The sequence below is a fragment of the Stigmatopora nigra genome, chromosome 2 (assembly GCF_051989575.1).
Source record: "Stigmatopora nigra isolate UIUO_SnigA chromosome 2, RoL_Snig_1.1, whole genome shotgun sequence".
Taxonomy (NCBI): domain Eukaryota; kingdom Metazoa; phylum Chordata; class Actinopteri; order Syngnathiformes; family Syngnathidae; genus Stigmatopora; species Stigmatopora nigra.
Genome location: NC_135509.1, coordinates 8,703,262 through 8,718,527, shown reverse-complemented (window position 1 = coordinate 8,718,527; position 15,266 = coordinate 8,703,262). Strand labels below are relative to the sequence as shown.

Here is a 15,266-nt window from a genome sequence, read left to right as displayed (position 1 = left end):
ACCGTTTAGTGCATAACACTTGTGTGCTGTGTTTCGTGCACACGCCACTCGAGTACAAATGAGCCGCCAGGTGATTCGTCATCACATTCAGGCTGTAATTATGTCATCTCCCATCCGGAACGCAGGGGCGGCGTCAGTATGCTAAAATACTGGAGAGCACTTTAGTCCAACGCGATAAACTTCGGCAACAAAGACCAGGTTCGTCCTGACAGGTCAGTCGTCTGGTTAAAAACTATCTATTCAAGTAGGGAAAAAAATTATCAACAGAGTTAAAATGCGCGATAACAAAATAAATGTTATGTTACTAATAGAAACCTGCGAAAGCTCGAGCGCTTGTGATGCTTTCAATAAACTTGGAATTGGAATATAACCATTTTCTTTTAATGCATACATAAAATGCCGAGTTTTGCAAGTTCCTTCACGGTTTGTGGTTTGGAACACAACACAGAAGCGAAATATAAAGGCTCTGCTAGAAATAGAAGCCTGTTCGGAAAGTTGTACAGTGATGCGTTCAAAAGCTCGGAATTGGAACATCACAATTATTTTAAATGGTTACTTGTAGCGCTTAATTTCGGAAGTTCCTCCACGAAATCGTGAGCACTGAACGCAACACCGGTCCAGCATGTCCAACCATCTCCCTGGCAACATTGTCATAGTGAAGTTGACCGGCTCTAAACAATTTGTGTTGTAGTTCAATGAGCGCGCTGATTTCCGGATCACAAGAAGACTCACATGACGAGTAGGATTTGCAAAAGGTAAAATAGTTCAACATATATATCTATCTACACATATGCATATAAACATTTAAAAAAAAACATCCCTGAAATAATTTCTTCCTGGAGACACTTTTTGCTATTGAGTAACATGTGTGCCTGAGTTGCAATGCATTAGAGATGATTATCATAATATGGAGCATGTTTGCTTTACACTTTACAGTTTCCTGGCGGGGGTTTGCATAGCTCCACACCTGATTTTCTTCTGGTTCCAAAAACGTGCTTGATAGGAAGTGTCTATTTCATGTTCCTTGCTAAATAGGTTTGTTCTTTTTAATTGAGCATACCTACTAAGAATCCTTCACTATTCAGTGATTTTAATAACATTTCCTGGCTACTATAACCTTTTTACCAGTCAAAAACTAGTTTACATGATTCCTAATTTGAATAGAATAAAAAAATCTGTAGAAATCCCCACCAATAAGAGTATATTTTTTTTTTATTTCTGTAGATTTGCCCCCAATAACAGTATTTTTTCCTCTTCTAGCCAAAATGGATTGGTCGTCCATTGCGGTCAATGGCAGCCAATAAGTTAAATGAGTGCAATGTGAAAATTCAGTAAAAATCAAAAGTGCAAGTACGAATTTCAACATGATTAGTTAATTAGACACAAATACTACTTATAAAAAAAGTTGTTCTAACTTGCGCATCCACAGCTTTACAGTCACTTTTTAAATATAGGTCAACTCAATCAAGGCATTTTTTTCCAAAATTGATTCATCTTGGTGTTGTGATTTTCACACAAAATTGAATTGTGTGTGTGTGTTCCAGATAATGCCTAATGTAGAGCCTTGGGTAGGAACATGGAGGCCCCACAGACCACGAGGGCCCATAGCTGCCCTCTACAGCAGCCCAGGGCCAAAGTATGCACTGCCTTCACTGACGGGTATAACTCCATTTTTGTTCCACCCTTGAACTATTAATCCTCACCATGGAGTTCACATTTGCGATAGGACATAGATTAATGTGGCACTGATTTTTATATTATTTTTTGCTTTTAATACTTGTCATTTAATTCTAAGTTACTTTGTATTAGCTTGAATGTAATGCTAACACTTTAAGTGCATTGGTTACCTATTAAAAACTCATTGAAATTCACAACAGAAGGCTGATTAGATGCCATCTGATTGGACGTCAACCCTCAACAAGCATTTCCTTTTTTTTGCTAGTTGGCAGCCATCTTGGGTGGGGCAATCGGCGGTTGGAAATGAGATTTCAAGAGTGTATTCGCAGTAGCCAGAGACTGATGATGTCATTTTAGCACTGTATCGGTACCATTTTAATTTAAAAAGTTGTTTCCTTCAGGTTCGAGTCTACATGATCCAACCAAATACAAAGCGCCCAGTTACAGCTTCCGGGCGAATCATGACATGGGTAATATGCAAGAGATCTCGCCCGGACCGAAGCACCTCATTCCTTCCAACATCACAAAGAATGGCCGCGACGGGACGCCGGCGTTTTCATTCGGCACTCGTCCAAAAGATGTTCCGCGTGCCCAAGTGCCTGCACCTAGTGAGTGTGACTGACCTATGCTGTCAATTTTTGTTCAGTAGCCACCTGGGGAATGATGGCATTTTTCTTTTGCTGTTTTCAGATCACTACCACCTTGAAAGTTCAGACAAGGTGACTTATCACTCCTCTCCTTCGTATACATTGTCCGGGAGGTGGAAACAAACTCCGTTTAGCAACCAGACTACACCTGGTAATTGAGTATTTTTTGCTTTGTTACTTTGTGTAAAATGTTGGTGTTGTAATATATGTGGAATAAACAGCATCATTTGCCTGTTGTAATTTTAAAAAAATGGCCTTTGAGTGGCAGCCCTTTGCCATTGAGCAAGGATGTCAAACTCATTTTTTGTCCAAATTACGCTTTTATTCAGAGCGCCACTATGCATTCCGACAAGGCTGCCAAAATTGACGAATGAATTGACAGTTTTTTTAATTGTCAATTGATCATTTAGAGAAATTACGGTTTTTGAGCCTTATTAAAAGGGTATTATTTTTTATTAATCTTTTGGATTTTAATCAAAATGAAAAATGGAAACATTCAATTTTTGATGTAGCTACAGTGAAGAATAAGCCTTTATTTTTTTCAAAATGTTAGATAAAAAAAAACATTTTTGAATATTGGTACTGTTTAGTCAATTTTGCCTCATTTTAACAGCAAAGAGTGTCTCATAACACAGGTTAAACACTAGATAACATTTGAATAATATCTGATGATATTTATATTTGTCTTTGCAGGTCCAGCATCTAACACTCTACCTCCTGTGTTTGGCCCCAAAACTGTAAATATACGCGCAGCACCTGCACATTCGCTCTACGGTCGCAATAAACTCGGCAACTTCATAGGAGACTACTCAAAGGTAGATATCTTTTTTAAACCTTTTTTTCTTTTATGAATAGCAAACAAGCCTTTTACGTTTTGTCCATGTTTTTTTTAGTCTCCAGGTCCTGCTGCCTATCAAGCTGTGGACCCCAAAATTTACCTAACCAAATCCCCACAATACAGCATGCCAGGACGCAAGTTCATGCCTCAAGGCGCTACCAAGACACCAGCACCAGGAGTCTACTGTCCAGAGAAGGTGAGAGAGGTTTTATGTCTTATACCTTAGGGCAGGATTGTACAACTATTTTTAGTCGCGGGGGAATATCGTCGTTAGTTTCATACGGAATGTTTGCCAACTAGTGATGCTGCCACATTTCATCAATGGATGCACTGACAGATTTTCTGATGGTATAACTTTTATGAAAATGTATGATACTAAAAACTAAATTCTGAGGGTTTTTTAGACTCAGTTTTTTTTCTAAGAAGGTGAAGCCAGATGTCTCTTTTATATTTTACTCATTTGTTTTTTTAATTTTTTTTAATAAGTGGAAAAGGAAATATTCAGTTTCATTTATATTTTAAGTACATTTAAAAATGTATGAATTTATTTATAAAAGAAAAAATAAAATCCTTGTTTTCCATTATCCTCACAAGGGTGCTAGCGTGACCGGACGTTTGGTTGCTGCTCTTTTTGTCCCTTTTGGTTGCCGGTCAAATGTACTTAGATATTAAACAGTACTTAGATATTAAACAGTACTTAGATATTAAACAGTACTTAGATATTAAACAGTACTTAGATATGAAACAGTACTTGGATATTAAACAGTACTTGGATATTAAACAGTACTTGGATATTAAACAGTACTTGGATTTTAAACAGTACTTAGATATTAAACTCGTGAATATAATTTTGAGAGTTGGTTTCAACAGTAAACTGTCACCATTTGACCGGCGACCAAACGTCCGAGTACGGGGTGCTAGAGCCAATCCCAATAGCCCGGATCAGGCTTCTGGTTCTAACATTTTAACCTTGCCGTTTTTTTTCCCTCGATGCAGGTGACCACGGTACACTCCAAAGCGCCAGCCTTCACTTTTGGACTCCGTCACTCGCAATACACGGTTAACCCTATTATGGACGCGGACAGATACCAACAGTCATTGACCTTTAACTGAGCGGGACATTTCAGACGGTGGCGTCAAATGAAGAAACCATGAGATTCATTCATGAGATCTCATAATAGCACGTTTGTAATATTTGTCTACAAATTGCAAACCTTCCTTTCCATCATGCTGTGATTTCCCCCTTCAATTGAAGGTCAGGTTTACGAAACGGCCCCCTGAGCAGGAGGCACTTGTGATCTTATTAACGTCAGGAAATGTGACTGCATTGTGTACTGCAAGTATATATTTTTTTTATTTGGTAGTACAATGCCATCGCAGTCTGTTTTATTTGCCTTATTTTATGGCAGAGCGGCGACAAGTTTATATTTTCATCATTTATACATCTGCGAAAATTCACTCATTATGTATGAGGTTTTAAAAATGAAAATCGCAGTTTTGCCGCTTATTTCCTGTTAAAAAAAAAAAGAAGTGTTACACTAATTGGGCCAAGGTAAGAATAATTTAAATAACTATTTTTTTGTATGTTGCATGATACAAATGTAAAGTATTTGTGTATATACTAGTTATTTCTTGGTGTTTATATGATGACAATGCTGAATAAACAAATTCAAAATGAACTACGATGGCCTGGTTCTCACATTCATTTGACCAACAAAAAACACATTACGCATTCCTCTCTTCCAAACAGCTGTCAATGGCAGGTAAAGAGTTAAAGAAATAGTATTGAATGTTATGGTTTTTTTTGTATGTTTTCTATTTTAACCCCTAATTGGATTATAAAGTGGCTAAAGGAAAAGTTAAAAAGCCACAGACTTCAAGAAAGATATCACAAAGGAAAGGTCTTTAAAATCCTAGATTAAAAACTGAATGAATTCAAAGAAAATGAAAAATGAGGAAAGTCAACTCAATGAAAAGGAGTAATTGAATAAATTGATTTGCAGATTTATCTTAAATGTTGTTTAATATAAAGTATAGCTTTTGTTCCCATGATTACTCACACGACTCAGAATATTGTTGTGTAATGCCAAATTGTTACTCACCAAGCATTCAAAAATCTTCATCAATGTCCTCCTTGGTGTCGGTGGCCAGTTTGCGGTCCAATTATCCAATCCAGGGTCCTTAAAAAGTTTGTAAATCTCGGTTTGTGTGGTTCAATTAGTCCAAATAAGTAAGGAAAATTCTTCGTCACTGGACACAATAGTCTATTCCATCAAAATGAATACCACAAAATTGGCAAGACAACATCTTGGTCCTCAACTCTGCTGATGGTTTGCAATGCACCAAATTATCCGTATGCCACATTCATGATATTGATACATAATGCACTCCAGGCCACTTCAGTAAAATAATGTGTAGCTTTATGAAAGGTTTAATGGAGGAAAAATAGGTAGTTTGAAAAGCTTGCAGTTGTTTGTCATTGAGTTCCCTCAAACTGATGAGATTCTGGTTGGTTGAATGTTTACTAGCAAAAGCCTGCACTATACTTATGTGCTCCCTGCTCTTCCATTTGTCAAATAAAAGATGGCTGAATTGTTTGACCCTTAATTTTACAGCTGACCCTTATCAATCAGCTGTGGGTGTGGCCAGAAAAACTTGCACCATGTTTCAATGCGCTCGTTATCTTCAGCCCAGGGCTACAAATTCCTCCCCTTGACCTTTGACCTCACAACTCCAAAATCCAATTCACATCTTCCTTTTCCTAGTACAAATACATCCTACTAGTTTCAACATAAAACCTTTATTCATACTTGAATTGAATAAATGAATGCAAATATACAGACAAAAAGACCTCATGACCCCAAACTATAAACACGTTTTTTTTTTTTTTTTACATCGCTGGAAAATCTTAACAAAAAGGGCAGCAATTGATTTTATTTCTGTTGACGTCACGTAGCCAACAACTGGGTGTTGCCAGGCAGAATTTGTCTTGGCGATTCGCAGGCGTGATGATGGATTTGAAAATGTCACAAAAATTCTGTCGCCATCTAGCGGCTAAGATGGGAACCTCTCCATCCTTCTTCCCTTGGGCGTGGATGGGGATCGTGACGACACGGCCATTGACAGCATGTTTTGTGCTGTGTTTCACGCACACGCCATCCTTCAACCGAATACATCATCACATTTCAGCTCTATTGACGTCGATACAAGGAGTGGCGTCAGCATGCATTACATGCACCATAGCATTAGCTCGAGTAAACATGTGCTAGCTTTCGACGTGTTCCAATTGCACCGGAAGTCCGTGGCATCCTCACACAGGTTAGGTTCAGGCTGACAAGTTTTTCAAAATTAAAGTGTCGATAACTTGATTGAACTTTACCATGCAGTAAACGAACAAAAGCGTCCTCCATGAATTATTGGTAATGAAATCCGCCTCTATATTATTTTTGGGGGTTGTAATTGTTTTAGAGTGATACACAACATTTGAACGTTTCAATTTTACGTTTTACAATACATATACAATGTATTGGCATATTGATGTAATATTAAGCCCTTGAGAATAACTATTAGATGAAATATTGTTTATTTTTGTGAATGCAGGGGCGGTTCTGGAAAATATGAGGTGGTGAGGGGGGCAGGATTTTTTTAAGGGTGGCAAATGTTTCATGATGGTTTCCTATTGCCATAATTTCAGTGGTTTTTGGGTACACATACTAAGAAAAATAGCAGTTAGTTATTTTGTTTTTGTTTTTATACTAAATTACTATAACAGCTGAATTTGACAGTTTCTTTAGCAAAAAAGTTTCACAAACGTAACTAACCCAGATATTTTTGCGTTTGAGTTTCGTATGCTGAATACACCTAAACTGTATTTTTTTTTTCGGTCATAGTAGATGGTGTTTGGAAGAGCTTTTATTTTGTTTTAATTATTGGGGTAGCAAGCCTGTTTTTTCCTCCAAGTAACAGTTTCTCATAATTCATGACTACTCTCCTCTTGAATTAGCTCATGCCTGGTGAAAATCCCAAAGCTGGCGGGGTGGCTAAGCCCACGAGATCACTCTATGCACTGCCATCATTGACAGGTAATACTACTCCAATTCTGTAATACTACTGTATTCCTCCAAATGTTGGGCAACATTTTTTTCCCCCAAAATAAATCCTTTACTTGTATTACCATGCATAATCAATCAAAATTTGACATTCTCTCAAATATACGAACATTTTAAAATCCCAACAATACACATCCAATTCATTTCAACCAGATTTACTGTGAATGCTCATCTTACAATGCCATTGAAAGGTCTTGACGTCCAATCCGGATTGGACCTCTAGCGCTTTCAACGACAGCCTATCATTCCTATCCTCGCCTGTTCTTTGCACTCAACGACAGCCTATCATTCCTATCCTCGCCTGTTCTTTGCACTCAGGCGCTAGCGGCCACGATCCGACAAAATCCAAAGCGCCGAGTTACTCATTCGGAAAAACCTGTCGCCTCATCAAACACAACCCTTCTCCCGGCCCCGCCCACTTCATCCCTTCCAACATCACCAAAAATGGTCGCGACGGCACACCGGCATTTTCCTTCGGCAGACGTCCCAAGCAGCGGGGTTTAGACACCATCCCTGCGCCAAGTGAGTAAAAACGCCCCAAATCAAATACACACAATACTACCTTCTCAACTGCATGTTTTGTTTTTGTATTTTTCCTAAAGACTGCTACCACCTGGGAAGTTCAGATAAACTGGCTTACCAATCTTCTCCTGCTTATACTTTGTCTGCAAGGTGGAAACAAGCTGCACCAAGCTACCTGTTTACACCCGGTAACATTCTAATCTTCTCATCCTCCTTAGCAGTGGTGGCTGTTGACGTTTTAACAGAAGGGCTGGCAGTGTATGATCACGATCCTATTAAAGGACGTAACTTCATTTCTAAGAATCATTTTCAGAGGCCTAAAAGTTCAAAATCCAGGTCGGTCCACCTGTGTGGAGTTTGCATGTTCTCCCCGGGCCTGCGTGGGTTTTCTCAGTGCTCCGGTTTCCTCCCACATTCCAAAAACATGCATGCTAGGCTGATTGGACACTCTAAATTGCCCCCAAGTATGAGTGTGAGCATGAATGGCTGTTTATCTCCTTATGTCCTGCATTTGGCTCGCCATCAATTCAAGGTGTCCCCCTGATTATGACCCAAAGTAAGCTGGGAGAGGCTCCAGCACCCCCCACAACCCTATTGATGATAAAGCGGTTCAAAAAATGAGATTTTCAAAGGATTGGGTCAAAAGATGGGATTTTTAAAATGTATTGACCTATTTTGAAGTATTAAAGAGCAGCCATTGAGAGTAATAGACCTGCAATCCATCTTGACTTGGAAATCCAGCCAAACTGTACAACAAACATACATTAATATTATACTTTCTAAAGTGAAACACCATTTCTGATTGCCGTTCTTCAGGCCCAGCGTCCAACATGCTCCCCCCTGTTCTTGGATCCAAAACTATCAACGTACCTGCAGTGCCCTCCTTCACCATTTCTGGTCGGAATAAAGTTGGAAACTTTTTTAACGATTTTGCTCAGGTGGACTATCATAAACTCCTCGTTAGCAATGTAAAATCCTCGCTTTTTTTTAACCCGCAATCATCTTCCTGCAGACTCCGGGTCCTGCGGCCTACCAAGCCGTGGATCCCATAACGTACCTTCGGAAACCTCCCATGTACAGCATGCCGGGCCGCAAATTCCTGCCAACCAGCTTCACAAAGACGCCGGCACCCGGGGTCTACTGCCCTGAAAAGGTTCGTCTTAAGCCGCCGACATGCTCACGTCACGATATATATATATATATATCTGCAAAATGATAGAAAACTATCTGCCCCTGCGGTTGTCATAAATTCAGTAATCCCTCTAATATCGCTGTTAATGTAGACCAGACATGGCTGCTTTAACGTCAACTTGATTTCACGTGGGCCGGACAATTTTAGATATTAGAATTTTTTTAAAAAATAATTGGATTAAAAAACTGGATTAAAAGCCCCGAAAATTCAGTTTTTTATATTTCTAAAACAATGTTTATTTGATTTTTTTTAATATATATTTTTAAATTTTACCAAATGATTTTTGAAGTAAAAACACAGAAAAAATGAATTAAAAAATTACAATTATTGATTTAAAAGGGGAAAATCAGGAAATTCAATATACATTTATACTCTTCATTTTAATTTGAGCCTAAAACAGAAAGTCGGCACTCATGATTTGCTTTCCCGGGTCACACAAAATGATGCGGCGGGCCAGATTTGGCCCCCGGGCCGCCACTTTGACATATGTACTAAAATGACTATCTGTATCTGGAAGCATGAAGAAATAATGTGCAGATGCCATACTCTGACTACACAATGTTATGATTGAATGAAAGTGCAGCTAACTACATTTTTTGTCATAGGTTACCAGCTCACACCTAAAAGCTCCATCCTTCAGCTTCGGGCGACATCACTCGGAAAACACCATCATTCCCCTTACGGAGGTGGATAAAGCCCAACGTTCGATACAGCTTATTTAACTTCCTAATTATAAATGTGCTAAAAGACAGTTGGTGGGAATGAAAAAAAAAAAAGAATGTACATCCCACTTTTGAATCTTGGAGCTTTACGAAAAGAGAAAGATTCACACTTCGGCCAATGGACAATTGGAGTTGTCAGAAAAGCTAACATGGAGGTTTTGCGAATGTGTGCTAACTGAAGTAGCTAGCCAGTCGAATATGTGCTAATGAAAGATCAACACAAACTGTACTCAGGGTTCCCAAACTTTCACGCAATGCACGCTCTTTTAGGATTTTACCCCTTAAAATTCATGGTTGCACCAAAAACACATTTTAAAAAAAATAACCACATTCATTTCCAATGGCAAAAACAACACAGAAACTGCAAAACTGCTCATTGGCTGCCATTGACAAAGTCCCTACAGGTCAAAATGGATTTGACATCCATTGTCGTCAATGACATGGACTTAAGCATTTCTAGCCAACACCCCCAGTTTAAATTGACGTTTATCATTGTAATTGGCAGGCATTGAGGTACTAATTTGGGGTCATTTCCTTGTTAATTTCTGGGTATTTACATGTCACTTCCTGCACATTTTGGGGGGGTATTCCTGGGTCAATTTGGACATTTTAGAGCATCAATACCTGACTTGCCTTAGATTTTAGAGTTTCTTTAGAGATTTTGAGGACACTTCCTGTTAAAATCTAAGTTTTGAAAGCAAATTACAGTTACTATATTAGGAGAAAATACACAAATTTGGAATCGTCATGTTTTTTGTTTTTTTGAAGAATGCTGCATTTTGTTTAAATAAACACTTGTGGTGTGATTAATACACACTGATTGTAATCTATGGATTTGTTTTAAAAAAAAACTTTAATAACTTGCCACACTACCTGTTAACTTTAACACAAGTTTTGCTGCAGACCAAATCAAATAGAAAATAAAAAGAGTTGTGCTCTATTTTGTATTACATTTTTTTCCAATTAGTCAACAATTCAAATATGACAAGTACAATTGTCAAGGATGATTTTTCATAACTGCTTCTCTGAATATCATGTTAATAACATTAGTCAGACAACTGCTACCAAATGAGTAATCATGTTCAGAATTTGTGCCAAACAAACTATACATTGGTAACTATTTAATTATTTTATTTAATTAATGATTATAATGTACTTATATTTATGTAATTGCAACGTCTTCAAGTGTATAACTTAAAAATAACAAAAAAACGTAAACTGCCTATGTTTTTGTCCGTGGATTTTCATTAGACAACGCAAATTATTTTTTCTTTCAGGCATAGAGCACACAATTCTGACAGGCAGTTATTCGGACACCAAACATTCGGTCAGGGTCCTTTAGGCGTCCCCGTTGCATAGGAACAAGCCGCCAACACAGATTTGAGCATTTTCTAAACGAGATCACTAAGTCGTTTGAGTTACGGCGTAAGAGAATACAATCTAATAAAGGATAGTTGTAAAACATGAATTACTATCAGTCGTGACGTCGATTCGGTAACTCGTTAGCAAGCCAGTTCTCACAAATCCTTGAGTGTAAATGCATTAAAATGTTTGCTTGGTTACAAACGGCTGTCAAATCTTCGCGAGTGTTTAGCTGTTGACGCCATTTTGTTACTATGTTTAAATCCTCTTAAAACGTGGAATAAAATTCGGCACGAAGAGGACTGCAAGGTGTTGAAGAAATGGCCGCCGACAACTGTGAAAACAACATCCCCGAGTTGGACCAGAAAAACGACGATGCAGACGAAGTCAAGATAATCTGCCTGGGAGACAGTGCCGTAGGGAAATCCAAGTGAGTCGTTCATTTTGAACTAAACACGATTTTTTTTCCATTTAAATCCCCAGTTGTCATTTTAAATGTATTTGGAAACGTTTATTTTCTTCAGGCTGATGGAGCGATTTCTCCTGGACGAATAGAATCCTTTGTGGAAGTGATGAGTCGTGTGGCCGTAACATTCGAATAAAATACCTCGAGCAAAACACTTATCTGTCCTACCTTTTGGACTTGCACTTGAACGCGACACCTTCCAATTTGTTTGCAAATGCATGCAGGTTGGCAACGTTAACACGTGAGCTGTCATTGACGGCAGTAGACGTCCGATCCAGTGGGAAGGAGGGGAAAACAACTACTTTTCGGACACCTAAATTGCAAAAAAAAAGGTCAATTTTGGCTTCCAGCTTCACAGTAGGTGGGCAAATTGGCCCTCGAAGGCTGCTGTGGGTGCAGGTTTTTGTTGCAACCAATCCAGCAAAGACACTAACCAATGAGATTTCTTCAGAAAACAACAAACACCTGACTGCAATCCACTGATTGCACTTGTAGGACACCAGATTGGTGAAAAGGTGTCCTCTCTATGAGTTGGAATGAAAACCTACACCAACTAACTACACATAGTTTGCACACCCCTGCATTTACCTAACCAGAAATCCACAAAATCACCAATGTTTATTCGCTGCCAGCCATCCCACTTCCGCCGAGGGGGGTCAATTTTAGTTCCTGGTTCCTTAATTCCTCCTTCAGTTGCCCACAGCAGGTGTCAACATTTGCTTTGACACTCCACAAACACAAAGCCACGGTGGCCAATAAGACGGTGGCAGTAGGTATGACACACCCGCACACTTATCGCTGTGAGCCAATCATCGGAAACTAACGCTAACCCGTAACGGACACTTTAGATTTCTGGGACACGGCTGGCCAAGAGAGGTTTCAGAGCATGCACGCTTCCTACTACTTCAAAGCGCACGCCTGCATCATGGTAAGACGCTCGCTCGGTTGGAGATGTGAAAATTCCTAAAATTCTTCCAACGACATTCCTGCTCGTAAGGTTTTCGATGTCCAGAGAAAGATCACCTACAAGAACTTGGCCAAATGGTACACGGAGCTGAGGGAGTACAGACCCAATATTCCCTGTTGTGTGGTTGCCAACAAAATAGACGGTGGGTCTTCGTTTTGGGAATACTGCCGACTGGCCACTGTAGAGAAAAAAAGAGGGACAAGATTCTGACTGTAAAAGTACTATGAAATAGTGAGGATGTAAATAAAAAAAGAAAGACAAAAGGCAAAATTCCACGTAGAACACCAATTTGGCACTCGAATCTGCTTGCTTTTTTGACAACTGTCAATCAAATTTGGGTGGTCTTGGCCATTTCCTAATGATTCCAGACAAACTTTACATTTAGAAAAACTAGCCTCTCCATTTTTCAGCAATTCTGGTTGTGACATCACAAACAGAATTTTCAGAGTTAGGTCAGGATTGTCACATTAAAGAATTCTGACCTAAAAGTCCCAATTTTGAGAAATGAAGTCAGAATTCTGACATAAAAGTCAGAATTTTAGGAAAGTGACTTTAAAGTCAAATCTTGCCCACTTTTTTTCCTTTTCCGTGGCCCCAATCCACTTCAGTCGCTTACTTATCTGGCCAATTTTTTGCTGCCAACAGCCGACCTGAAGGTGACACAACGGAGTTTCAACTTTGCCAAGAAGAAAGGACTCCCTTTTTATTTTGTTTCAGCAGCCGACGGCACCAACGTGGTCAAGGTTTGAGATGTTGCTTTCTTTAAATTTTCTGGCACTTTATAAGCCTGACGGGCCTAACTGTGAATATTCTGGCAGATGTTTCGGGAGATGATAAAGCGAGCTGTGGAATACAAGCAAAACCCCAGCGACTTTGTGGACGAATTCATGCAAGAACTGGAGGCGAGTGTGCCATCGACGTCGATAAATGGCAGTCGTCACTTGCTTTTTTTTTTTAACGTTACAATTTTTTTGTGTCTGTTTTAGAATTTCGAGCTGGACAAGAAAGACGCACATTCGGACGCGGAAGGCGACGCCAACAGAGACGACAGCCCAGAGTTGCCCTGATTAATTTCGATAGCCTAATGGATTTCCCTTTCCTATTTTGTCCTAGAATATTTTCAAAGCTTACACGATCATGTCGTTAATGTTGCAAAAATGCTAAAAAATGGCAGGATTACCCAGGAATGAATTCAAGTCATCAGCTGCCATGGATGGAGATAGATGTCCCATCCATTGTGACTGCAGGGAGAGAATGAACATTTGTAAATGTATAAAATGTTATTAAAAAACAATAAATCTAAAATACAATACCTGGAGAATAATTTTTGAAATTACTAAGCACATTTATGCCTTTTTCTATCAATTTACGGTCTTCAATGTAGCGTATCATTAAAAAAAGTGCTCCAAATCATCAACATTGTCATTTATGGACAGAAACACCCTTGTTAAATGCCATGTTAAATGTGGGCGGGGCAAAAATGACCAAGGCGCTGACTTAGCACTTCATGTTTTAATTATAAATGTAGTATTTCATAATTTAACAAACGTTTCTCCGCGACGTCGCCGTCAGCCGTTGGAAAAAAATTCACAGTGCAAACAAGGAAAGGAAGATAAAACAAGTTGACTGTGAAAAAGAAAACGCAAACCTTTCCATGATAAAATCGGTGTGGGTGACCGGTGGACCGCCCACGGCTTTCTTAGAAAGGTCACCGCGCACCTTCTTTTTGGAGATTGTGCTTTGTCGATTAGAAAAGACGACCAGCTTTTGGACCGATTAGCCCCAAAATCATGTGACAATTGTGTTCTCAAACCTGAAAGGCAAAGGTCGCTCGGAAAAACACAAGCCGAAGGGGTCTGTCTGCGGCTTGGCTCGATTGGTCACCAGTGACGGAACCGATATAGGGCAATAAAACATGGGTATCTGGGATCAACGGAAAAAACAACGTTCCGATGCTTTGCAATGTGTATTTTCCACATTTTTTGAATTTTCCCAACCAGTGCTTGCCTCACCCAAGATGGCTGCCAACTACACACGCCACATGTCGCAATGACTACGGTGGTTATAGATGTCCAATCGTCAATCTTTTATTGTTAGCCCAATAGTTTTAAGCATAAGAACTTAGCAGAAGCAAGCTAGTTTGCCAATCATGATTGACAGGAACTAAGAGCTAACTAGCTAAGCTAATTGGCTAATGATTTTCAAGCACAAGAACTTAGTGGTTGCTATCGAACCAAGCTAGTTGGGTAATCATAATTTAAAAGAACAACAACCAAGCAAGTTGGTCAGCCATTAATTAGTTAGTTTTGCTAATTGGAAATTTAGGAAAAGAATCAGAATTGCGAGTTGGCTCGTAATAGTTAGGCGCAATAACTTAGCGGAAGGAAGCTAATGGGCTAATCGTGATTCATGAGCATGAGACATTAGAATAAGATAGCAGGCCTCTGATTTTTAAGCACAAAAACCAGTGATGCGTCATTTTGTCACAAGCCGCAGACAGATACAATGGGATTTACGTTTATAAACACAAACGCGTGTTGAGCAAGTTAGCGAGCTATCAAACACACTTCTCAAGATTTTCAGGAGATGGCACCATATTATTGAGTCAAAACAGCTCCAAAAATGCTGCAACTAAGGGAATCCTAAAGACAAATATACACGGAAAAGTCTTTTTATTATTATTATGATGATTATTTTTTGGCACGTTTTTCTTCTTTTGTGTGTGTTTTTTTTTTTAAATCCCGTGTCGGATCAACTCAAACGT

General features: G+C 39.1%; 3 protein-coding genes across 7 annotated transcripts; all 3 read left to right on the top strand.

The window, feature by feature from the left end:
* The first annotated feature begins 8 nt into the window (after positions 1 to 8).
* Positions 9 to 4,839, top strand: LOC144187555 (ciliary microtubule associated protein 1A-like). Of its 4 annotated transcripts, none has more exons than XM_077710630.1 (9): positions 9 to 198; positions 692 to 755; positions 937 to 1,035; positions 1,545 to 1,659; positions 2,079 to 2,285; positions 2,368 to 2,475; positions 3,018 to 3,139; positions 3,218 to 3,358; positions 4,159 to 4,839. In XM_077710630.1, the coding sequence occupies exons 4-9, from the start codon at positions 1,548 to 1,550 to the stop codon at positions 4,273 to 4,275; spliced, it is 807 nt and encodes a 268-aa protein (XP_077566756.1). In that variant the 5' UTR covers positions 9 to 198; positions 692 to 755; positions 937 to 1,035; positions 1,545 to 1,547; the 3' UTR covers positions 4,276 to 4,839. The 4 variants fall into 4 exon arrangements, with proteins under 4 accessions (XP_077566756.1, XP_077566754.1, XP_077566757.1 ...); XM_077710628.1 differs by having other exon boundaries at positions 9 to 212; XM_077710631.1 differs by lacking the exon at positions 937 to 1,035.
* A 1,417-nt stretch (positions 4,840 to 6,256) lies between these two features.
* LOC144182968 (ciliary microtubule associated protein 1A-like) lies at positions 6,257 to 10,647 on the top strand. 2 transcript variants are annotated; one of them, XM_077710296.1, is made up of 7 exons: positions 6,257 to 6,581; positions 7,166 to 7,244; positions 7,590 to 7,793; positions 7,874 to 7,981; positions 8,610 to 8,731; positions 8,806 to 8,946; positions 9,591 to 10,647. In XM_077710296.1, the coding sequence occupies exons 2-7, from the start codon at positions 7,169 to 7,171 to the stop codon at positions 9,705 to 9,707; spliced, it is 768 nt and encodes a 255-aa protein (XP_077566422.1). In that variant the 5' UTR covers positions 6,257 to 6,581; positions 7,166 to 7,168; the 3' UTR covers positions 9,708 to 10,647. The 2 variants fall into 2 exon arrangements, with proteins under 2 accessions (XP_077566422.1, XP_077566421.1); XM_077710295.1 differs by having other exon boundaries at positions 6,258 to 6,480.
* A 383-nt stretch (positions 10,648 to 11,030) lies between these two features.
* On the top strand, positions 11,031 to 13,814 carry rabl2 (RAB, member of RAS oncogene family-like 2). The gene is made up of 8 exons (XM_077712171.1): positions 11,031 to 11,499; positions 11,594 to 11,623; positions 12,229 to 12,308; positions 12,384 to 12,463; positions 12,533 to 12,644; positions 13,148 to 13,245; positions 13,321 to 13,404; positions 13,489 to 13,814. Exons 1-8 carry the CDS (start codon positions 11,390 to 11,392, stop codon positions 13,567 to 13,569), a joined length of 675 nt encoding a protein of 224 aa, XP_077568297.1. The 5' UTR covers positions 11,031 to 11,389; the 3' UTR covers positions 13,570 to 13,814.
* Positions 13,815 to 15,266: the final 1,452 nt, after the last annotated feature.

What these genes read in the sequence shown, in the direction of transcription:
- rabl2 (XM_077712171.1), top strand. Translation starts at nt 11,390, where the DNA reads ATGGCCGCCGACAACTGTGAAAACAACATCCCCGAGTTGGACCAGAAA. An exon ending in ACGGCACCAACGTGGTCAAG is followed by an intron (nt 13,246 to 13,320) that starts GTTTGAGATGTT and finishes ATATTCTGGCAG; the next exon opens with ATGTTTCGGGAGATGATAAA. An exon ending in AATTCATGCAAGAACTGGAG is followed by an intron (nt 13,405 to 13,488) that starts GCGAGTGTGCCA and finishes TGTCTGTTTTAG; the next exon opens with AATTTCGAGCTGGACAAGAA.
- LOC144187555 (XM_077710631.1), top strand. Translation starts at nt 1,548, where the DNA reads ATGCCTAATGTAGAGCCTTGGGTAGGAACATGGAGGCCCCACAGACCA. An exon ending in TGCACTGCCTTCACTGACGG is followed by an intron (nt 1,660 to 2,078) that starts GTATAACTCCAT and finishes TGTTTCCTTCAG; the next exon opens with GTTCGAGTCTACATGATCCA. An exon ending in GAGTCTACTGTCCAGAGAAG is followed by an intron (nt 3,359 to 4,158) that starts GTGAGAGAGGTT and finishes CCCTCGATGCAG; the next exon opens with GTGACCACGGTACACTCCAA.
- LOC144182968 (XM_077710296.1), top strand. Translation starts at nt 7,169, where the DNA reads ATGCCTGGTGAAAATCCCAAAGCTGGCGGGGTGGCTAAGCCCACGAGA. An exon ending in AAGCTACCTGTTTACACCCG is followed by an intron (nt 7,982 to 8,609) that starts GTAACATTCTAA and finishes GCCGTTCTTCAG; the next exon opens with GCCCAGCGTCCAACATGCTC. An exon ending in GGGTCTACTGCCCTGAAAAG is followed by an intron (nt 8,947 to 9,590) that starts GTTCGTCTTAAG and finishes TTTTTGTCATAG; the next exon opens with GTTACCAGCTCACACCTAAA.